The 17,230-nt window shown below is 55.3% G+C and overlaps 2 protein-coding genes across 2 annotated transcripts; one reads left to right on the plus strand and one right to left on the minus strand.

Annotated features, from left to right (window-relative positions):
- Window positions 1–672: 672 nt before the first annotated feature.
- LOC115638723 (mast cell protease 1A-like) lies at window positions 673–5,522 on the minus strand. Its single transcript, XM_030540654.1, has 5 exons — window positions 5,389–5,522; window positions 5,136–5,283; window positions 3,423–3,561; window positions 2,273–2,524; window positions 673–1,687 (listed from the first exon to the last, which is right to left on the minus strand). The coding sequence occupies exons 1-5, from the start codon at window positions 5,450–5,452 to the stop codon at window positions 1,553–1,555; spliced, it is 738 nt and encodes a 245-aa protein (XP_030396514.1). The 5' UTR covers window positions 5,453–5,522; the 3' UTR covers window positions 673–1,552.
- A 3,604-nt stretch (window positions 5,523–9,126) lies between these two features.
- On the plus strand, window positions 9,127–17,018 carry S1PR4 (sphingosine-1-phosphate receptor 4). The gene is made up of 3 exons (XM_030540547.1): window positions 9,127–9,142; window positions 11,478–11,597; window positions 12,699–17,018. The coding sequence occupies exon 3, from the start codon at window positions 12,819–12,821 to the stop codon at window positions 14,043–14,045; it is 1,227 nt and encodes a 408-aa protein (XP_030396407.1). The 5' UTR covers window positions 9,127–9,142; window positions 11,478–11,597; window positions 12,699–12,818; the 3' UTR covers window positions 14,046–17,018.
- Window positions 17,019–17,230: the final 212 nt, after the last annotated feature.

The following is a 17,230-nucleotide window of genomic DNA, read 5'->3' on the forward strand; positions in this document are numbered from 1 at the left end:
GTCTGATCCCTCTCCCCTGCTGGTGGTTCTCCAGCTGGGCAGAGCTGGATGGACCAGCTCATCTTGCTGCTGGGCTGGTGTGGCACAGCTGGTCTTGGAGTCCGAGGACAAGCCGAGAGAGGGAGAGATGACAGGAGGCAAATAGTGGGTGGGGGATGGAAAGGAACCCACAAGGGACGGGGAGAGAGAGCGGGTTGTATGTGTCTCAGGCTGGAGTCTCCGCAGGTGCAGGGTTGAAACTCAGCACTGTTGTGCTGAGCTCCGGGTGTCCTTGTGTTCTGGACAGTGTATGTAGAATCCCCTTTCAGTGCCGCTGCAGGTCCCGGGAGGGCCAGGGAATGTAGAGTAGGGAAGGCTAATAAATATGTACAGGGCAGTAGGTACATGGGGGGAATGGGAGGCGGTCAGGGTTTGGCTGATCTGAGCCCTCTGGCTATAAATGAGACCTAGTGTATTCTCTTCTCTTTCTGGTTTCAGAGTGGGAGCCGTGTTAGTCTGTATCAGCAAAAAGAACGAGGAGCCCTTGTGGCACCTGGGAGACGAACATATTTATTTGGGCGTAAGCTTTCCTGGGCTAGAACCCACTTCGTCAGATGCATGGAGTGAAAAATACGGTAAGCAGCTATCCCTTTTCCAACAATGAGCAGAAACAAACTTCAGAATAAGGCAGGAGACTTTATGAAATGCAAAAGCTCATTTATTGACTTGCTTGTTACACTCGAGCGCTGCCGGGGCACAGAAGGAATGGGGCAGCGGGGGGCATCTCAAATTGGGGTGAGAAGTGGGAATCTTGTGAATTTTTGCAAACTGATCATCTGCAGTTAAAAAAAATCAGATCTGGTCAGCTGAAAGTATTTGGTTAATTTCAAAACATTTCAAATTTGATTTCAACCCTTTCTTTTTTAAATGGTACCTTTCCTTTCATTTCAGTTGATTAAAATTTCAAAATGAAAAGTGGCATCATCCCCACACCCGAAACAATCCACCTAGAAAATGTCAAAATAGTCAGTTTTTGCAATCTAGAAAAAAAAATCCTAATATCTTCTATCGGAACAGTCCTCAAAGCTAGCCCTTAGCTACAGCCAGTTTGGGTTTTGATGAGTCAGCATTTCCCCAAAAAAGCCTTCAAATTGGGTGCCTGAAGCCCGTCACAATCCATGTGCTTTGGAACACTCCCCAGCATTGTGGGATTCACGTGTGTTCTGAACCAGGAGGGGGCTGCTTGGCTGAGGAAAACTTTGTTCCGATCCATTTGGGCCAAATCTGAGTTCCTTGCCATGTTTTCACTCCCTCCTCACCGAGGCTAACCTGGGAGGTTTGGGTGTAAAAATTTGGCGAGGGACTCAGGATTAAGCCTTGTATGTTCTTCCTGGGGGGTGGTTCTGGTCCACTAATGACATTTAAATGTAAAGAAACGGGCAGCCCAAAAGGAGGAGTTGGGTGGGCCCTGCGTTGTTATCCCTACAGTTCCAGGTAACACCTGGGGGAGAGAGAAAAGCCAGTGACTTGCAGCATGCAGATGCCGGAGAAGCTGTAGCATCTTTCTCTCCGGTCACTGCCCCATAGTCTTTCGAATCCAGGGCAGGTAGTGGGCGATGCGAGTGTACACCGAGGGAGGGAACTGGAAACCGTAGGAGACGATCCCCTGGGCCACCCCGTTGCAGACCAAAGGGCCACCGGAGTCCCCCTGAGGAAGACACAGGGAAATAGGGGTCAGTGGAATGTAGACACTGTGGAAGCGCATTGTGGGCTAGCGGGAGCGAATGCAGGGGTTAGAGCCACTGATGGCTGAGTTCCATCCTGGCTCCACCACCCTGTCACCCCAAGTGAGTGGCTTAAGGTCTCTGGCTTTGTGTCTGCTAGGGAACATCTTACAGGCTTTCAGGGGTGTGCACAGGGGGGGGTGGGCTGCTGGTGAGGGGGGAAGAGCCAGTTCCCCTGGCTGCAGGGGGCACAGAAAATGTCCCTTCAAACCAGCCACGTTTTTATTCCTATGCACGCCCCTGCAGGCTATCCAGCAATGGTGTGGCTACAGCAGCTAGCCCTGCAAGCTCTAGGAGCCAAGGTAATAAATACCCCCCTTCCCCGCCGCCCCCTCCAGCATGTGTTCTATTCTACAGCTTGCCTCGTTGCTGAAAAACGAGGACATTTCTGAGTGTCTCCATGGCTCATGGGTACAGTGGGCCATTAAGGCAGCTGGGGAGGTCCCTTCTCACCCGCCAACCTCAGGGCAGCGTGGCTGGGGGAGAGGGGAAGGGATGCAGAGACGTACGCGGTTGACGTCACTGAGCTTGTGGTAGCTGGCTGCGCAGACCATGCTGTCGGTGAGCTCTGGGTAGAACAGGAGACATTTCCTCCGGCTCAGGGCGGTGGCGTTGGTCTCAAAGAGCTTGTAAGTTGCTACCTCTTGGTCAATGAGGCCCCATCCCGACACAATGCACTTGGTGTCCGCAGGGAGATCGCTGCTGCTCTTGGGCAGAGGGATCACCTGGACGTATTTATTCAGTTGGGCTTTGTGTCTCAGCTGTTATGGGAGGGGAGCAAACACATTAGGCCCTGCAGGAGATGAAGAGGAAGGTTTGGGGGGGTTGTTTTTCCAGGTGCTTGCTCATTAGGAATCCACCTTGGGGCATGGTGTAGAAATGGGGGTAATATCAGGTTTGAGGTTGAGCCCCAAAGCTAGACATGTCATGGCCATCACCTTCTGACGTTGGCACACCCACATCCTTGGGTTGTGTGATGCCAGCCCAGGGATGGAGAGTGGCCAGCGGTGCTTTCCTTGGCCAGCCTCTTCCCTAGAAGGCCCATGCTCATCCTCTGGGAACAGCCTCTCCTGGGATTGCGTCATGGCGCGATGATGTCACTCCTGTGCGACCGCAACAGGTCAATCGGCGTTTGAGTCTGCAGACCCCAAACCCATAACCCACTGGTGAGTGTGTCCCGTGGTCACCTCTGTGCCAATCCACAGAGGATGTGAGTAATGCTACCTGCACTACAGAACTGTCGCTCTGGTTGCAGCAGCCCATGAGGTTTGCTCTGGAGAATCCTGGTTCAGTCCCTGCTGTGGCAGTTGAGAAGACGGCTGCCACGTACGGACAAAGCCCAGAGAGGTGGATCTAAATACCAGAGGCACTCTGCAGCATATATAACCTACAAACCCTAAGAGTATGTCTACACCGTGATAAAATATCCATGGCACTCGGGGCCTGGGTCAGCTGGCTCCAGTGCAGGGCTAAAAATTATAGTGTAGAGGTTCCTGCATGGCCTGGCTCCCAGGCTCAGAGGCAACTTTTAGCCCTGCAGCCTGAGTCAGCTGACCCGGACCAGCCGTGGCCATGCCACAGATCTCTTACTGCAGTGTAGATGTAGCCTTAACCAGCGGCTGGTGCAGGGATTCGCTCTCCATTGGGGAGTCCTGTTACCTTTAGGAGAAGGATGTCATTGTATGGCACATAATTGGCGTTGTATTCTGGGTGCGGATGGTAGCTTTCAACGGCAAACATCTGCTGGGAGGCCTCCGGGATGTGGTAATTGTGAGCTCCCAGGATGACACTGATGTCCCTTCAAATGACAGTAAATATCACACATCAGGCCCACTCAAGTCAGCGTCTCTGCCTCGGAGAGGAGGGGAGGGGCCGTATTTCACATTCAAACAGCACCTTGCATTCGAAGCGCCTTTCGTGTAGGCAGCGTGGGCTAGTGGGCGGGGCAGCGTGCTGTGCTGCAGGAGAGAGCACGCTAATTCCTGGCCACTGATCTGCTGTGTAACCTTGGGCCAATCACTTCCCCTCCCGTCCCTTCGTCTGGTTAGACGTCAAGCTCTCCAGGGGGCAGGGGCCGCTTCTCATTCTGTGTTTGTACTAGGGTGACCAGACAGCAAATGTGAAAAATTGGGATGGGGGTAATAGGAGCTTATATAAGAAAAAGACCCCAAAATCGGGACTGTCCCTATAAAATCAGGACATCTGGTCACCCTAGTTTGTACAGCCACTGGCACAGCTGGGCCTTGGTCTCCATTTGGGCCTCGAGCATCCAGGAAGAAGTGGGGCCAGTTGTCGGGAGGAATGGCCAATGAACAAGAGGGCGTGGCAGCTGGAGGGATGCCCTGACTGGGAATGGGGACGTTTTGAGAGAGGATCTGGGGTACTCACTGTGGGACTGGCTGAGAATCAGGGCTCTGAACAGGAGGGGATGTCTCATGGGAGCCCAGTGCCGGACTGCTCCCTGCCGGGGTGTCGGTTGTTGGTCCCAGCCTTGGCTCTCGCAAGGGAGGTGCAAAGCTGGGGGCTCAGTAGGGGAGGGACATTCCAGGAGTTTGCTCTAAGAATGTCCTTGTGGTATCTTGCGACGCCTGACCCTGTGAGGTGCTGAGCTCTCTCTCCTCCCATGGGAGGAACTCAGCACCTGCAGGATGAGACACTAATACGCCTCCCCATCACCTGCCCCTGGTGCGGTCTCTTACTCCTGTGCATAGCGGCGTAAAGCGCTCCCAGGGCAGAGTGGCAGTGACTTGCATTCTACACCCGCTTTGCCCCGGTGTGAATGGCCAGCCTCACTGCAGGGCCATGAAGAATCAGGACCTAGCAGCAGTTTAATTAAATCGATTTAGTGAAACCAGCGCAGACCTGTGGGTGGACACTTCAGTCTTTGATTTCACTTAAACATAAACCTACTCCTGATTCACTTACCCAGCCTGACTTCAGCTGAGTTTAAAGTGAAATCAGTGTCTCCCCACAGCCTTTCCAACCAGTGTGGCCTAGTGGCTAGAGCACTGGACTGGGGCTCAGGGCACCTTGGTTCTAGTCCCAGCTCCACCACTGGCCTATTGGGTGAACCTGAGCGAGTCACTTCACCTCCTGGTGCCTCAGTTTCCCCCATCTGTAAACAGGGGATAATGACATTAACTTCCTTTGTTGAGATTCACCTGTGCAAAGTGCTATGTAAGAGCTAGGGATTATTATAATGAAATCAGCTTAAAATCACACCTTAAGATGCAACTCTCTGGCCAACTCAGCCCCGAGTCTGCTGGACCCTTTCAGAGTGAGTTAGGCTCTTTAATGAATTTCCCAACACTCTGACATTTGTCTTCCAACCAGAAGCCGTCCATGCGTTTGTAGGGAAGGGATGGGGCTTACCCCATGCAGTGAGCAGCGGTCATCACCCAGTCTGGGGCCACCAGAAACCCCCCGCAGTAGAAATGACTGGAAACCTTCAGGGCTGCCATGTAGGGTCTGGAGTGAGGCTTGGCTTCATGCCCCCCGACAATCTGACTCCTCAAAGCACCTGAAAGACACGCAGACACCTGATCAGGAGGAGATGGGACGGCTCCTTCCTCACCTGGTGCATGACCCTGGATGGTAACCCTAGCCCGCGACTTCCTCTACTCACCAGCATGGGTCGAGGGGTAGGACAGCAGGGAGAGCAGGAGCAGGAGGCGCTGGGGACGCTCCATCTGTGAGTTCACAGCACCTCATCCAGGCTTGGCGCCAACCTGAGCCTCCTGCTGTCCCATGGCTGGTTTTATAGCTTCAGCCCAAGGAAGCTCAGAAACCAGAAAACCATCTGAGCTGGGCTGGTCTAAACAACCCACGCAGATCTGCCTCTCCCCTCACCTCCTGCCTAACTGCTGACCAGCACGTGCTGCCATCTCGTGCAAACTCCCCATTTCCCGTTCTCGTCCTCCCCTCCACCCGGGGGGCATGCCTGGCTGCACTGAGACCTACACAGTCATTTCTTCACCCCTATTGATATCTCAAGAGAAAAATGATTAACGCACATCCAACCAATGCTGCTTGGGCTATTAGAACTGGGGATCTTCTGCATGTAAAGCAGGTGCCACAACCACTTGAGTTAAAGGGTAAGTTGCCTTTATTGTCAGCAGCATCAGATTCATATATGGAGCAGACAATAGAGGTGGCTGAAGACCCATCCTGTGAGAGTAAGGGCTATATACACAGGGCAATACAAAGGCCTTTCCGAAGCTTGGAACCAGTGGGATTTTTCTGTGAAACGTGCCCCGACTGGAACAAGGACGGACAGGTCGCAGGGGAGAATGCAGTCAAAGACTCAGACTGCAGGTGAAACTTGACCAAGGGTTCATGTGACTTGTGTCTTTCCACACACGTTTTTGTGGGAGAGCCTGAAGGAGCCTGATACTTGCCCCAGGCTCTCGTGAGCAGATGCCCGGTTATCGAGGCATCGGCAGCAGATTGTGAGATTGGCTTGAGGGGAAAGGACAAAAACTGAAACAGAGCGATAAGGAGGAGCCCTGAGATAACACTCAGGATGTGTTTGCAGAGATAGGCTCTCGGAGCATCACAACGTGATGAGGACGAAAATGCTGCTCCCACCCAGGCCGATGCAACAGGAGATGCTGACAGCGGCTTGTGACCGTTACCCGTCACTGCATGTGTCAATTCCATATGACTCGCCGTTGGGCCGGTGGATTTTTTGCTTCTCAGAAGAGCAGTTTCTCCATCACATGAAGCCAGACGTGAGCTGTGCTGCAAACGAAGTGGCGCGGATCGCTGTGCGAAGCCAGGTGGGAGCTCAGGCTGGGATTCTCAAAGGAGACTGACTAGAGGCCCAACTCCTGTTGAATTTCAGTGGGGCCTGGACCCCTAATTCCCTTTTGCCCCCTTGAAAATCTCAGCCATGTTCAATAAATTACCTGGCTTACTGGGAAGCAGATTGTGCTGCTGGGGATGCACGGGTAAATCTGGTGACTGACAGCAGAATCTTGCCCTGAGAGGGGATCGGACACAATTCTTAGCAGACACAAAACAATACCAGGAAAAAGAGAGGCCAGGCTGAGGCTGTTTTTTTCAAAAGCGGACCCCAAAGGCCTTTCCGTTGTCCCATAGCCAAGGGACTATGGTTATCATTTTTATTGGTATTACAATAATGCCTTAAGTCCCTGGCCCTACTGTGCTTGGTGCTGTACATACACATAGCAAGAGGCTGTCCCTGCCCCAGAGAACATACTGTCAAAACAAAGAGTGGGAGGGGAAACTGAGGCACAGAGAGGGAGCGATGACATGCCCAAGGTCACCCAGCAAATCAGAGATGGGAATAGAGTGCTGGTCTCCTGACTCATAGCCCATTGTCCGCACCACTAGGCCACACGGCTTCCCAGGCGCAGGCCTGCCAGTAGCAATTCCGGGCCCCAGGCCAGAATAGTCAGTGGGCCCCCGCGCACGCAGAAGCCACGCCTGCACAGACACGGGCCACCTGACATTTGGGTGGTGATGCACCTGCGCTGGCTGGTGCCCAGTGAGCTGCTGGCTGTGCTGCTGGTGCCCCCCTCCCGCTTCTCCGAGGCCCCAGGCCCTGCTCCCTCATTCCCCCACCCCCATTGCTCGCTCTCCCCTACCCTAACTCACTTTCACCAAGCTGGGGTAGGGGGTTGGGGTGCAGGCTCTGGAAGGGATTTTAGGTGGGGGAGGAGGTGAGGGGTTGGGCTCTGGGAAGGAGTTTGGGTGTGAGAGGGGGTGAGGTATCGGGCTCTGGGAGGGAGTTTGGGTGCAGGAGGGAGTGAGGGGTGCAGGCTCTGGGAGGGAGTTTGGGTGCGGGAGGAGGTGAGGGGTGCAGGCTCTTCGAGGGAGTTTGGGTACGGGAGGGGGTGAGGGGTGCAGGCTCTGGGAGGGAGTTTGGGTGTGGGAGGGGGTGAGGGGTGCAGGCTCTGGGAGGGAGTTTGGGTGCGGGAGGGGGTGAGGGGTGCAGGCTCTGGGAAGGAGTTTGGGTGCGGGAGGGGGTGAGGGGTGCAGGCTCTGGGAGGGAGTTTGGGTGTGGGAAGGGGTGAGGGGTGCAGGCTCTGGGAGGGAGTTTGGGTGCGGGAGGGGGTGAGGGGTGCAGGCTCTGGGAGGGAGTTTGGGTGTGGGAGGGGGTGAGGGGTGCAGGCTCTGGGAGGGAGTTTGGGTGCGGGAGGGGGTGAGGGGTGCAGGCTCTGGGAGGGCATTTGGGTGCAGGAGGGGGTGCAGGCTCTAGGCTGGGGCAGGGAGTTGGGGTGAATAGGGAATCTGGGGGTCAGCGCATACCTCGGGCAGCTCCCAAAAGTGACTGGCAAACCCCTCCAGCAGCAGCTCTTAGGTGGGGGCTCCTGGAGTCTCCAGGCCCTGCTGCCCGCAGGCACTGCCCCTGCAGCTCTCATTGGCCACAGTTCGCAGCCAATGGGAACTGCAGAGTCGGCACTTGGGGTGGGGGCAGAGCACGAAGACCCCCTGTCGCCCCCAGGGGCTGCAGGGAAGAACCAGCCACTTCTGGGAGCGGCGCAGAGTGAGGGTGGGCAGGAAACCTGCTTTAGCCCCCCTGTGCTGGTGGCACCTGGAGTCCTCTGGGTCTTTTTAAATCACCCAGGCCCCTGGGCAACTCCCCCCTTTGCCCTCCCCTGTCAGCAGGCCTGGTGCCCGCTGACATGGGGAAGCTTGCCCTGCCACTGTGGGTAGACGGAGGGCTCCGTTCCCCAGGATAGGCAGATGCCACAGGGATGAGCGACTTTCTAAAGGCTCAGCCAGCCAGTGGAATATGTCTGCTGATGATGGACAGATAGTTAGATTTGTATGTTCATAGATCCATAGATTTTTTTTTTTTGAGATCAGAAGAGACCATCCAATCTGATCTCCAGCACAACGTAGGCCATAGGACTTCCCTGAATTAACTTGTGTTTCAAGTGCAACAACTGAATGTGTGGCTGAACTAGGGCAGATCTTTTAGAAAAACATCCAGCCATGATTTTAAAATGTCCTTTCATGGAGAATCCATCACAGCCCTTGGTAAGTTCTTCCAAAGGTTAATTACCCACGCTAGTAAAAACTGGCACCTTATTTCTAGTCTGAATTTTTCTAGCTTCTGTTTCTAGCCACTGGATCTTATTAACCCTCTGCAGGCTAGACCCAAGAGCCCACGACTATGAAATTTCTGGTCCACATGCAGGTATTTATAGATGGCTCAAGTCATCCCTTAAACTTCTCTTTGATTACTAAATAGATTGATCTCCCGCTACAAGGCCTGGGTTCCAGTTCTTTAATCATTCTCCTGAATCTTTGCAGAACCATCTTCAGTTGATCAACATCCATCTTGAATTCTGGCCACTGGAACTGGACACAGTATTCCAGCAGCGATCGCACCGGTGCCAAATACTAAGGTAATAACCTCTCTACAAATACGTGATATTCCCTTGTTATGCACCCAAGGATTGCATTAGCCCTTTTGGCCACTGGGTCGCACTGGGGGCTCATATTCAGCTGAGTAGTTACCGGGACTCCCACATCTTTTTGAGTCCCTGCTTCTCAGGACAGAGTCCTCCATCCTGTAAGCGTAGGTGATGGTCTTTGTTCCTAAGTGTATGTTCTTAGCTTTGGCCATATCAAAACACGCGGTTCTTGCCTGCGCTCCTGCTTACAGAGTGATTCAGATTGTCTGTGTCAGTGATTTCCCACTCCCTCAATCTCTGCAACACACATAAACTTGATTAGTCACCGTTGTATGTTTTCTGCCAGGTCATTGACAAAAGTATTAAATAGCAGAGGGGCAAGAACTGTTCCCCGAGGGATCCCACTAGAAATTGACCCACAACGATTCCCTGTTTGGGGATCCGTCAGGAGCCAGACTGTAATCCGTGTAACGTTGATGACTGAATGACAGATAGATAATGTGTCCGTCGATTGTAGACAGATCCAATCCAGCACTTTTCATGAGCATCTTTACTACCGCCCTTCCCACCCCCAATTTTTAAAACTATACATTTTTACGACACCGTTTCCTTGGTGAGGTTCTATTCTCAGTTGTCTCATCAGCTTCTCCTTGCTCAGGGAGGTAGGCGGGAACGGCACCTCCTAGTGCCAAAAGCGGGATTTACTTGCAAGCTTGCGGGAGGCAGAAGCTGCTAAGTAGGAACACAGGAGCCCCTGGTTGGTTTCGATGTGAGGGGGTTTCCCTTCTCAGAGGTGCAGGGGGCCAGGTGGCACAGCTGTGAGTCCGTAACTGAGAAGAATGCGATGCAAATCAGCCCGTACTGAGCAAGCTGCGTGAGAAGGACCCAGCTGAGTTCAGTCCATTTGCCTGCAGAAAGCCCCAGTGGGAGCGAATGGGTCCCTGATGGGACAGCCCCTTGCACACACCCTTGTAATGCTTGGGACTCCTCTCCCGTCAGGCGTGTCCTGTTGGAGTGGGAGTGGGTTTCCTGGGCCTGCCTGCAGGCTCAGGGCCTTGGCAGGAAAGGTGCCAGCAGAGTCAGTCTGGGCACAAAGCCGGGTTAGATATGCCTCTCTGTCTTAAGGGAGGGCTGTGATTTTGCTGAGGCCAGTGGTACCTGCCAGGGGCAGAAGGTGGCCCCCATCCTTTCAGCATGTGGCCTGCACCTCCACCCCAGCAGCATGGAGGCACAGCAATTGCCATCTTCATTCTCCTGCCCACCTGCTGGTGCCAGCGGGACTCTGTGGCTCTCAGCACCGGGACCACTCGGCCACTGGGCGTGTTGACTGTAAGCAAGGTGCTTGGGCAGTGCCTGACCCTCAGCACAAGACCAATAGTCTTATTTGTGACCAGCGACCTCCGCTTTACGATCAGGGCACCTGGGTCCTGGTTCTCTTCTAGCTCAGGGGACCCCAAGGCAGACCCCCGCCCCTGCCCCATGCCGCTTACTACTTGTGACAACCTGATCCCGCAGGCATTACTCTGGCAGAACTCCTCTGACATGGGGAGAGACACCCACCCCCTCCTGGTGCCGGGACATTGCTGCCTTTCAGCCCATGCTGAGAACCTCACTCTTCCCTGGATCATGCAGACACTGGAGCTGCCCCGCCCCACTGCCCAGTCCGAATCTAGCACTAGTACAAAATGGGGTGAACTCCTGAACTGCCCTGCCCCATGCTTGGGCTTCAGCTCCACCTCCTGGCTGTCTTGTCCACACAGGGACTGGTGAGAGGGTGGAGGTAGGTGCATTGTGAGGGTGGGGTGGGAATGGGAAGTCTGCAGGGTGGCATGAGGGTGATGCGGGTGCCCAGGAGCAGGGAGAAGGGAGTGCAGAGAACCGGACAGGGCCCTGCCCCTGTAACTTTGCACTGGGCCCTGCAGAAGCCGCCGCCATCCCTGCAGCATGGGGAGCTTTGTATTCTCCTCTTGCGCCCCAGATGTCTCCTGCCGTGGGTGCATCTCCGCCAACAGCCTTTGCCCCTTGGTCCATTGCTCGCAGGCAAAAGCAGCCCTTGCTGCCTGGTGGGAGATGCTGCTGTTCTTCCCCTGGAGTCTGGAGATCAGCTACCCCCCTCGCCCCCTGGCATGTCGTCAAGAGCTCCAGGAACATGAGCATCAGGGGAGACCAGGGAGGCCGCTTCTGCCTTGTAGCTGAACTTGAAGGTGCCCTCGATCGTTTCAAACTTCCTCCACCCACCTCTCAGCTGTGTTGGGTGGGTCCATCCTGCAAAAAATGTGGTTAGTTTAAGGCGTGTTGCAACTTCCCCTTTTCTTTCTTCTGCTAGGTACAAATGCCACTTACCCTGCACGAGCAGCCCTCATTGCTACCTCTGCCAGGGCCTCCTGCTGACAGACCAGTGCAGGATCCAGGCTAGGCAGCAGAGCCTCCGGCCCCTTCCTGACAGGTGAGTCCAGCCAGAGCTTAATGGGGACAGTGGATGGTGAGAGGTGGGGGGTTGTTCCTGATCCAGACATTCCTTGGCTTTGAAAGCAGGTCAGTCATTAATACCAGCTTTGCAATGTGGCCAGGACTCCTGGGTTCTACTCTTGGCTCTGCCCCTGGCTCCCTGTGGGACCTCGGGCAAGCCACAGCCCCTTTCTGTTCCTCAGTTTCTCTGCCTGTCAAATGGAGATGATGTGACTTATCTTCATAAGGTGCTTTCAGATCCTCAGATGGAAGGGACAATGTCAGGGCTAAGTAGGTGACCAGACAGCAAGTGTGAAAAATCGAGACGGGGGTGGGGAGTAATAGGTGACTATATAAGAAAAAGCCCCAAATATTGGGACTGTCCCTATAAAATTGGGACATCTGGTCAACCTAGTGCCAAGTATTAATATAAGGTTTTTCAGCAGACTCTGGGCTCAGTCCTAGCCCGAGACCTGCAGATGCCCATGGCTAGTTCAGCCTTCAAAGGGCTCTGCACCTCCACGTGTCTGTGCACAAAGAAGCATGTTGCGCCAAGCGCCCCCAGAAGCGAGCTAATGTACCTGAAGGCTGGGCCGGAGACTGGAGGGCCTCTCCTTAAGAGATGCAAGGAGGGTGCCCGGGCACTGGTGGCCGAGGGAGGCTGGAGATTAAGGAACAAGCTTGCCTTGCAAGGCCAGGCTTTGGGAATACTTTCACAGCAACGCTGAGATCCCAAAGTAGAGGCCTTTGTGTAGGCACAGGAATGGCACTGCCCCCTTGCCTCCTTGGCTAAGGAGCTTCCAGCCAGCCCGGAGCGACCCCATCCAATCAGTTAGCTCAAGTCGCCATCAAACCAGCTGTAGAAGCAGAAAAGCCGGGTTATTGCTACATTCATGTTCCATCCGCCCGTGGTCCCATTTACCAATGAACCAGCGGAGATTAGCCCAGCCCTCACTGCTGAGAAATGATTTCAGCTGAACTGGGCAGGGGTGATGCCTTCACTCACAACAGGAAACCCTCCTGAACAACAGGAAGCTTTCACTATAATGCCCTCACAATTGTGAGCATTTCAAAACATCTCATGTTTATTCTCTTGCAGAATCCTGGGCTGCCGGACGGAGGCACCGGCTGTGACCTCTGCTCCATCAGCTGGCTTGTCTTTGTGCTGTCTCTAGCTCTGGGCTTTGCTCTTCCTCAAGGCTTGCTGGTTCCTCAGAAGATGCTCGCCCCAGGGCTAAGCCGGTCAGTAGATCCCTCTCTCCCTCCTCTCCTAACTGACATCCCCGAGGCAAGGGTTAGTCTGCTGTACAGCGTGGACTCCTGTCTGCAGCTGGCAGCCAGGCAGAACATCAACCTCATCCTGCAGCACTACAATTACACGGGGAAGCTGGGCAGACGACGGCCCCAGGAGGACAGGATGGGCCTCCTCAAGGTGGCCTTCATCACCATTAGCTGCCTCATCATAGTGGAGAACCTGCTGGTGCTGATAGCCATCGTGAGGAGCCTGCGTGCCCGCCGGTGGGTCTACTGCTGCATCGCCAGCATCACAGTGAGCGACCTGCTGGCCGGGGTGGCCTATATCTTCAACATCTGCCTGTCGGGCAGCAGGACCTTTCAGCTGAGGCTGGAGCTGTGGTTCTTCCGGGAGGGCATCCTCTTCATCGCGCTGGCCGCCTCCACCTTCAGCCTGCTGGTGACGGCCGTCGAGCGCTACAGCACCATGGTGAGACCCATTGCTGAGAACGAGGACAGCAAGACCTTACGCCTGCGCATTCTCATCATCTCCTGCTGGGCCTTGGCCATCCTCATTGGGATGCTGCCCCTGCTGGGCTGGAACTGCCTGTGTGACTTCCCCAGCTGCTCCACCCTCCTGCCCCTCTACTCCAAGAACTACGTCCTCTTCTGCGTGGTCATGTTCAGTATGATTCTGCTGGGCATCATCGGCCTCTATGCCTCCATCTACCACCTGGTCCGGGCCAACTCCCAGCAGACCATCACCCGCCACAGCCGCAATAGGTCCCTGCGGCTGCTCAAGACCGTCCTGATGATCCTGGGGGCTTTCATTCTCTGCTGGAGCCCGCTCTTCGCCTTGCTGCTCCTTGACGTCTTCTGCGAGTCCCAGACCTGCAAGCCCCTGCAGGGCATGGACTGGGCCTTGGCCCTGGCATTGCTCAACTCAGCCATCAACCCCCTCATCTACTCCTTCCGCAGCCTGGAGGTACGCCGGGCCGTGCTGTGCTTCGTCTGCTGCTGCTGCATCCGCCTCGGGCTCCATGGGCCCGGGGACTGCTTGCTCATGGCAGATATCAACTCGGGATCCTCGACCGAAAGCTCCCTGCGGACTCGCGAGAGCTTCCGCCGCTCTGTGGCGCTCAACGCCCGGGCTCGGCCTAGGGAGCCTCTCTCCAGCAACTCCAGCATGATGAGCAACCTTCCCAGTAAGTGAGGGGATGGCAGCAGGCTCCAGGAGGGGTTCTGCCCATGGGGACTTGCCCTCATGGCCAGGACTGGCTGTCAGGAGTAAGGTCCAGCAGCTGCTCCTGCTCGGGCTCCTGATAGCCTCATGGGAACAGGTGGCCCTGATTGACTGAAGAAGCTAGCAAGCTTGCTCTTAAGCCCAGAAGCAGCAGCAGAAATTATGATGGCTGCTGAAAACATTTCCCACAGCTTTTGCCCTGCCTGCCCTCCCTCCAGATAACCTGGTTCTGACCCTCGGCTCTGATTCCTGGCTGCTGAATCTGATTCCGATCCTGGGCTTTGACTCCAGCTGTGACCCTTGGGTCTGGCCTCTGACTCCAGCTGCTCTAACCACTAGGCATGGCCACCCATATATCCTGGTCCCTGACACTGGGCACTTGCTTTGAGAAGGGGGGGGCATAAAAGAGAACTGGATGTCGGTGCATCCGGTGCCAGAAGGAATATGACACCCCTAAGACTTGAGTTCAGCACAGCCTAAGGTTGAGCAGGGAAGTAAGCTCAGGGCTGCTGTATGTGACTGAGGCAAAGTCATTCCTCTTCCAATGCGTGTCTCAGCAAGTACTGGCCAGGCTATTGTTTCAGTGTGTCTGGGGTGTGCATGGAGTTCTGGGCTGGACGCTGCGTCTGGGTGTAGGCTGTGCCCACGGTTATGGGGTGGGCACTGCTCCAGGCTTTGGTGCACAAAGTGCAGCCCCAGGGCTGAGGGGCAGCTTGCTTGCTCGCAGACTGTGGCGAGTGGCGACTCTCCCTCCCTGCGATGCAGTTGATGAACCGTGGGCGTTCGACCCCTGGGGAGCGAAGCCATCCAGCGATTCCCATCCCTGGCTTGCCAGGCCGATGCAGCCCCGCAGCGAGAGCCCAGCCGACCTGGCAGGGCGTTTGAATGAAATGGATCAGCTGCTTAGGTGCAGCCAGTGAATCGGCGAGTGGGACAGGGTTAACCACCTCTAGTGGGGGCATAGCTGCAACCACTGGCCTGACTCCATTCCTGTGGGCCTGGTGCTGTGCCAGGGCATATGGTGAATGTGTCACAGCCCTGGCAGCAGTGGCTTACAGGCCTGCTGTGCCTCTGGCCCATGGCATAGGGCCCGTCTGCAATTAGGGGCCTGACAGTGTTGCAGGCTGGATGGGCTGCCCGCCACGCTGGATGGCACCGATTCAGGGGGTGGGTGCAGCTGTCACTTGAAAGGTCCAGCTCGGGGCGGGCCCCTTTCGGGAGGTCGGGCACTCTTCCAGCACATCGACCAGCCTGGCACCGCTCAGCTATCCCTGTGGCGAAGGGCTAGCCCTGGTCAGGGCGGAGGAGCTGGCTCTGGGTGCAGAACTGCGCCGGCCGGGCAGGGCACTTACTCCCCGGGACTTCCATGGGCTTTGGGTCGGGCACTTAGGGACACAGCTCCATTTCCCCTTCCTCTCCAACCTGGTATGGAAATGACAGCGAGTGCAACGCTGCATCTTATCTTTTGCAAACAAGGTTTTGCAACAGGCAACTTACACCATTGCACCAAGGGACTGGGTGTGTGTGTGTGTGAATCTGTGCCCCAAACCCTGCGATACATTGTGTAGGGCAAGAATTCCCAGAAAAGAGAGAGGCATTTATGGGCCCAGTCCTGAGGACTTTACTCAACCCCCCTGAAGTCAATAGGAATTTGCCTGAAAGAAGCAATACAAGATTTTCTCAGGTATGAATTTAATCTCCCAATAGGCCAGTCCCCAACCTACAGAGGGGAAACTGAGGCCCCAGGGTCAAAGCTGGGGATTGAACCCTGGAGTCCTGACTCCTACTCCCAGGTATGAGCCTTATAACAGTGAGGAAGCTGGAGATTGCATTAGCCTCCCGGCTGCCTTGGTGTCTTGACTGGCCCATTGAAAGTGGCATACTGGTGCTCCCTCCTCTAAGCCTGTGGGCGTCTCTCTGCCCATTCGGCCATCACCTGGGACTCTGGCCCTGATGGTTCAGCTGGGGCCTTGCTGGTACCTGTGGCAGGGAAAGAGTGTTGCCACGTGGATACAGCATCATGGGACGCGGCTGGCAGGGGCATGGCAGTGCTAGGCAGTGTGGCAGCAAAGGGTGGGCATGTGTCATCACTCCGCAAGGGAACGGCAGAGCCGGTGGCCCTTGTGGCTGGCTGTGGCAGGAATGCAACAAGGCTGGACAGGTGGGGTGGCCCTGGCAGCGCCGGGTGGGCGTAATGGCCATACGACCGTACTGAATGGGTGGGCAGATCCAAAGCAGGTGGCGATGCTGGAAGGGGAGTGGTCGGGGTGGCTGGGTCTCAGGGGGCTTTGGCAATGCTCGACGGCTGTCGCGGGGCTTGCTTGGGCGCACTAGCTCAGGATGGCTGTGGCAGAGGGGCATGGAGGGCTAGAGCGGGCTACTGGAGAGATGCCAGGGGCCCTGGCTGGCTGCATGCAGCAAGGGTCCACCATGCAAGCGGACATGCTGAAGGATGCCACGGGGGGTGTTGTCTCCCCGTTTGGTGCTGATGTGGGAGAGGGTTCTGAGGCAGGAAAGCAAGGCTTTGGTGTGGTACTAGTGGGCAGAGAGTTCTGTTCTGCATTGCTCCAGCAAAGCAAGGTGGAACTGCGCCTTCTTGTAGCTACTATGAGAAGCAATGTGCAAGGGCGGGGGGGGGGGGATGCATTTCTTTGGGGGAGAACTGTCTTTCTTATTTTCCATTCCCTGTTGGAAATGAAAGAGGAACCAGCTAACCTTGCTCGACCATAGAGGCTGAGAGCATCTCCACTGCCAAAGAAGGCCAAGTTCCTGGTGAACATCACTGTAGCATGAAAAGCAGGGTCCCCTCCTTGTGTGTGACTTGATACACGGCTCTGAGGGCTGCTCTCAGGAGACTCCAGCTGGGCTGAGCCTTCTCTAGCGAAAGAGGAGCAGGGATTTTGTAAGTCCACTTCTTCTGCAATAAACTTTTTTTACAAGAAAGTCACTCGTTTGGCAACACCTCCTTCCGTTCTCTCATCAGTTGAACAGCACATCCCACAGGAGAGGTTCTGACGTAGTAGGGGGAAGTGAATTCGGTGCTGGTGAAAGGTATCACTGACTTCCTGTGTCACCTTGGGCAAGTCACCGGGGGAGGGGAGGGCAAATTTTTCCAAAGATTTCCTGGGCAGATTTTCAAGCACCCTCAGGAGAGG

Source organism: Gopherus evgoodei, chromosome 22 (genome assembly GCF_007399415.2).
Source record: "Gopherus evgoodei ecotype Sinaloan lineage chromosome 22, rGopEvg1_v1.p, whole genome shotgun sequence".
NCBI classification, from domain to species: domain Eukaryota; kingdom Metazoa; phylum Chordata; order Testudines; family Testudinidae; genus Gopherus; species Gopherus evgoodei.

Coding starts and splice junctions, on each gene's coding strand:
- S1PR4 (XM_030540547.1), top strand. CDS start 12,819: ATGCTCGCCCCAGGGCTAAGCCGGTCAGTAGATCCCTCTCTCCCTCCT.
- LOC115638723 (XM_030540654.1), bottom strand. CDS start 5,452: ATGGAGCGTCCCCAGCGCCTCCTGCTCCTGCTCTCCCTGCTGTCCTAC. Junction 3,562..5,135: donor ACCGCTGCTCACTGCATGGG/GTAAGCCCCATC, acceptor TGTCATTTGAAG/GGACATCAGTGTCATCCTGG. Junction 1,688..2,272: donor AGCTCAGTGACGTCAACCGC/GTACGTCTCTGC, acceptor TGTCTTCCTCAG/GGGGACTCCGGTGGCCCTTT.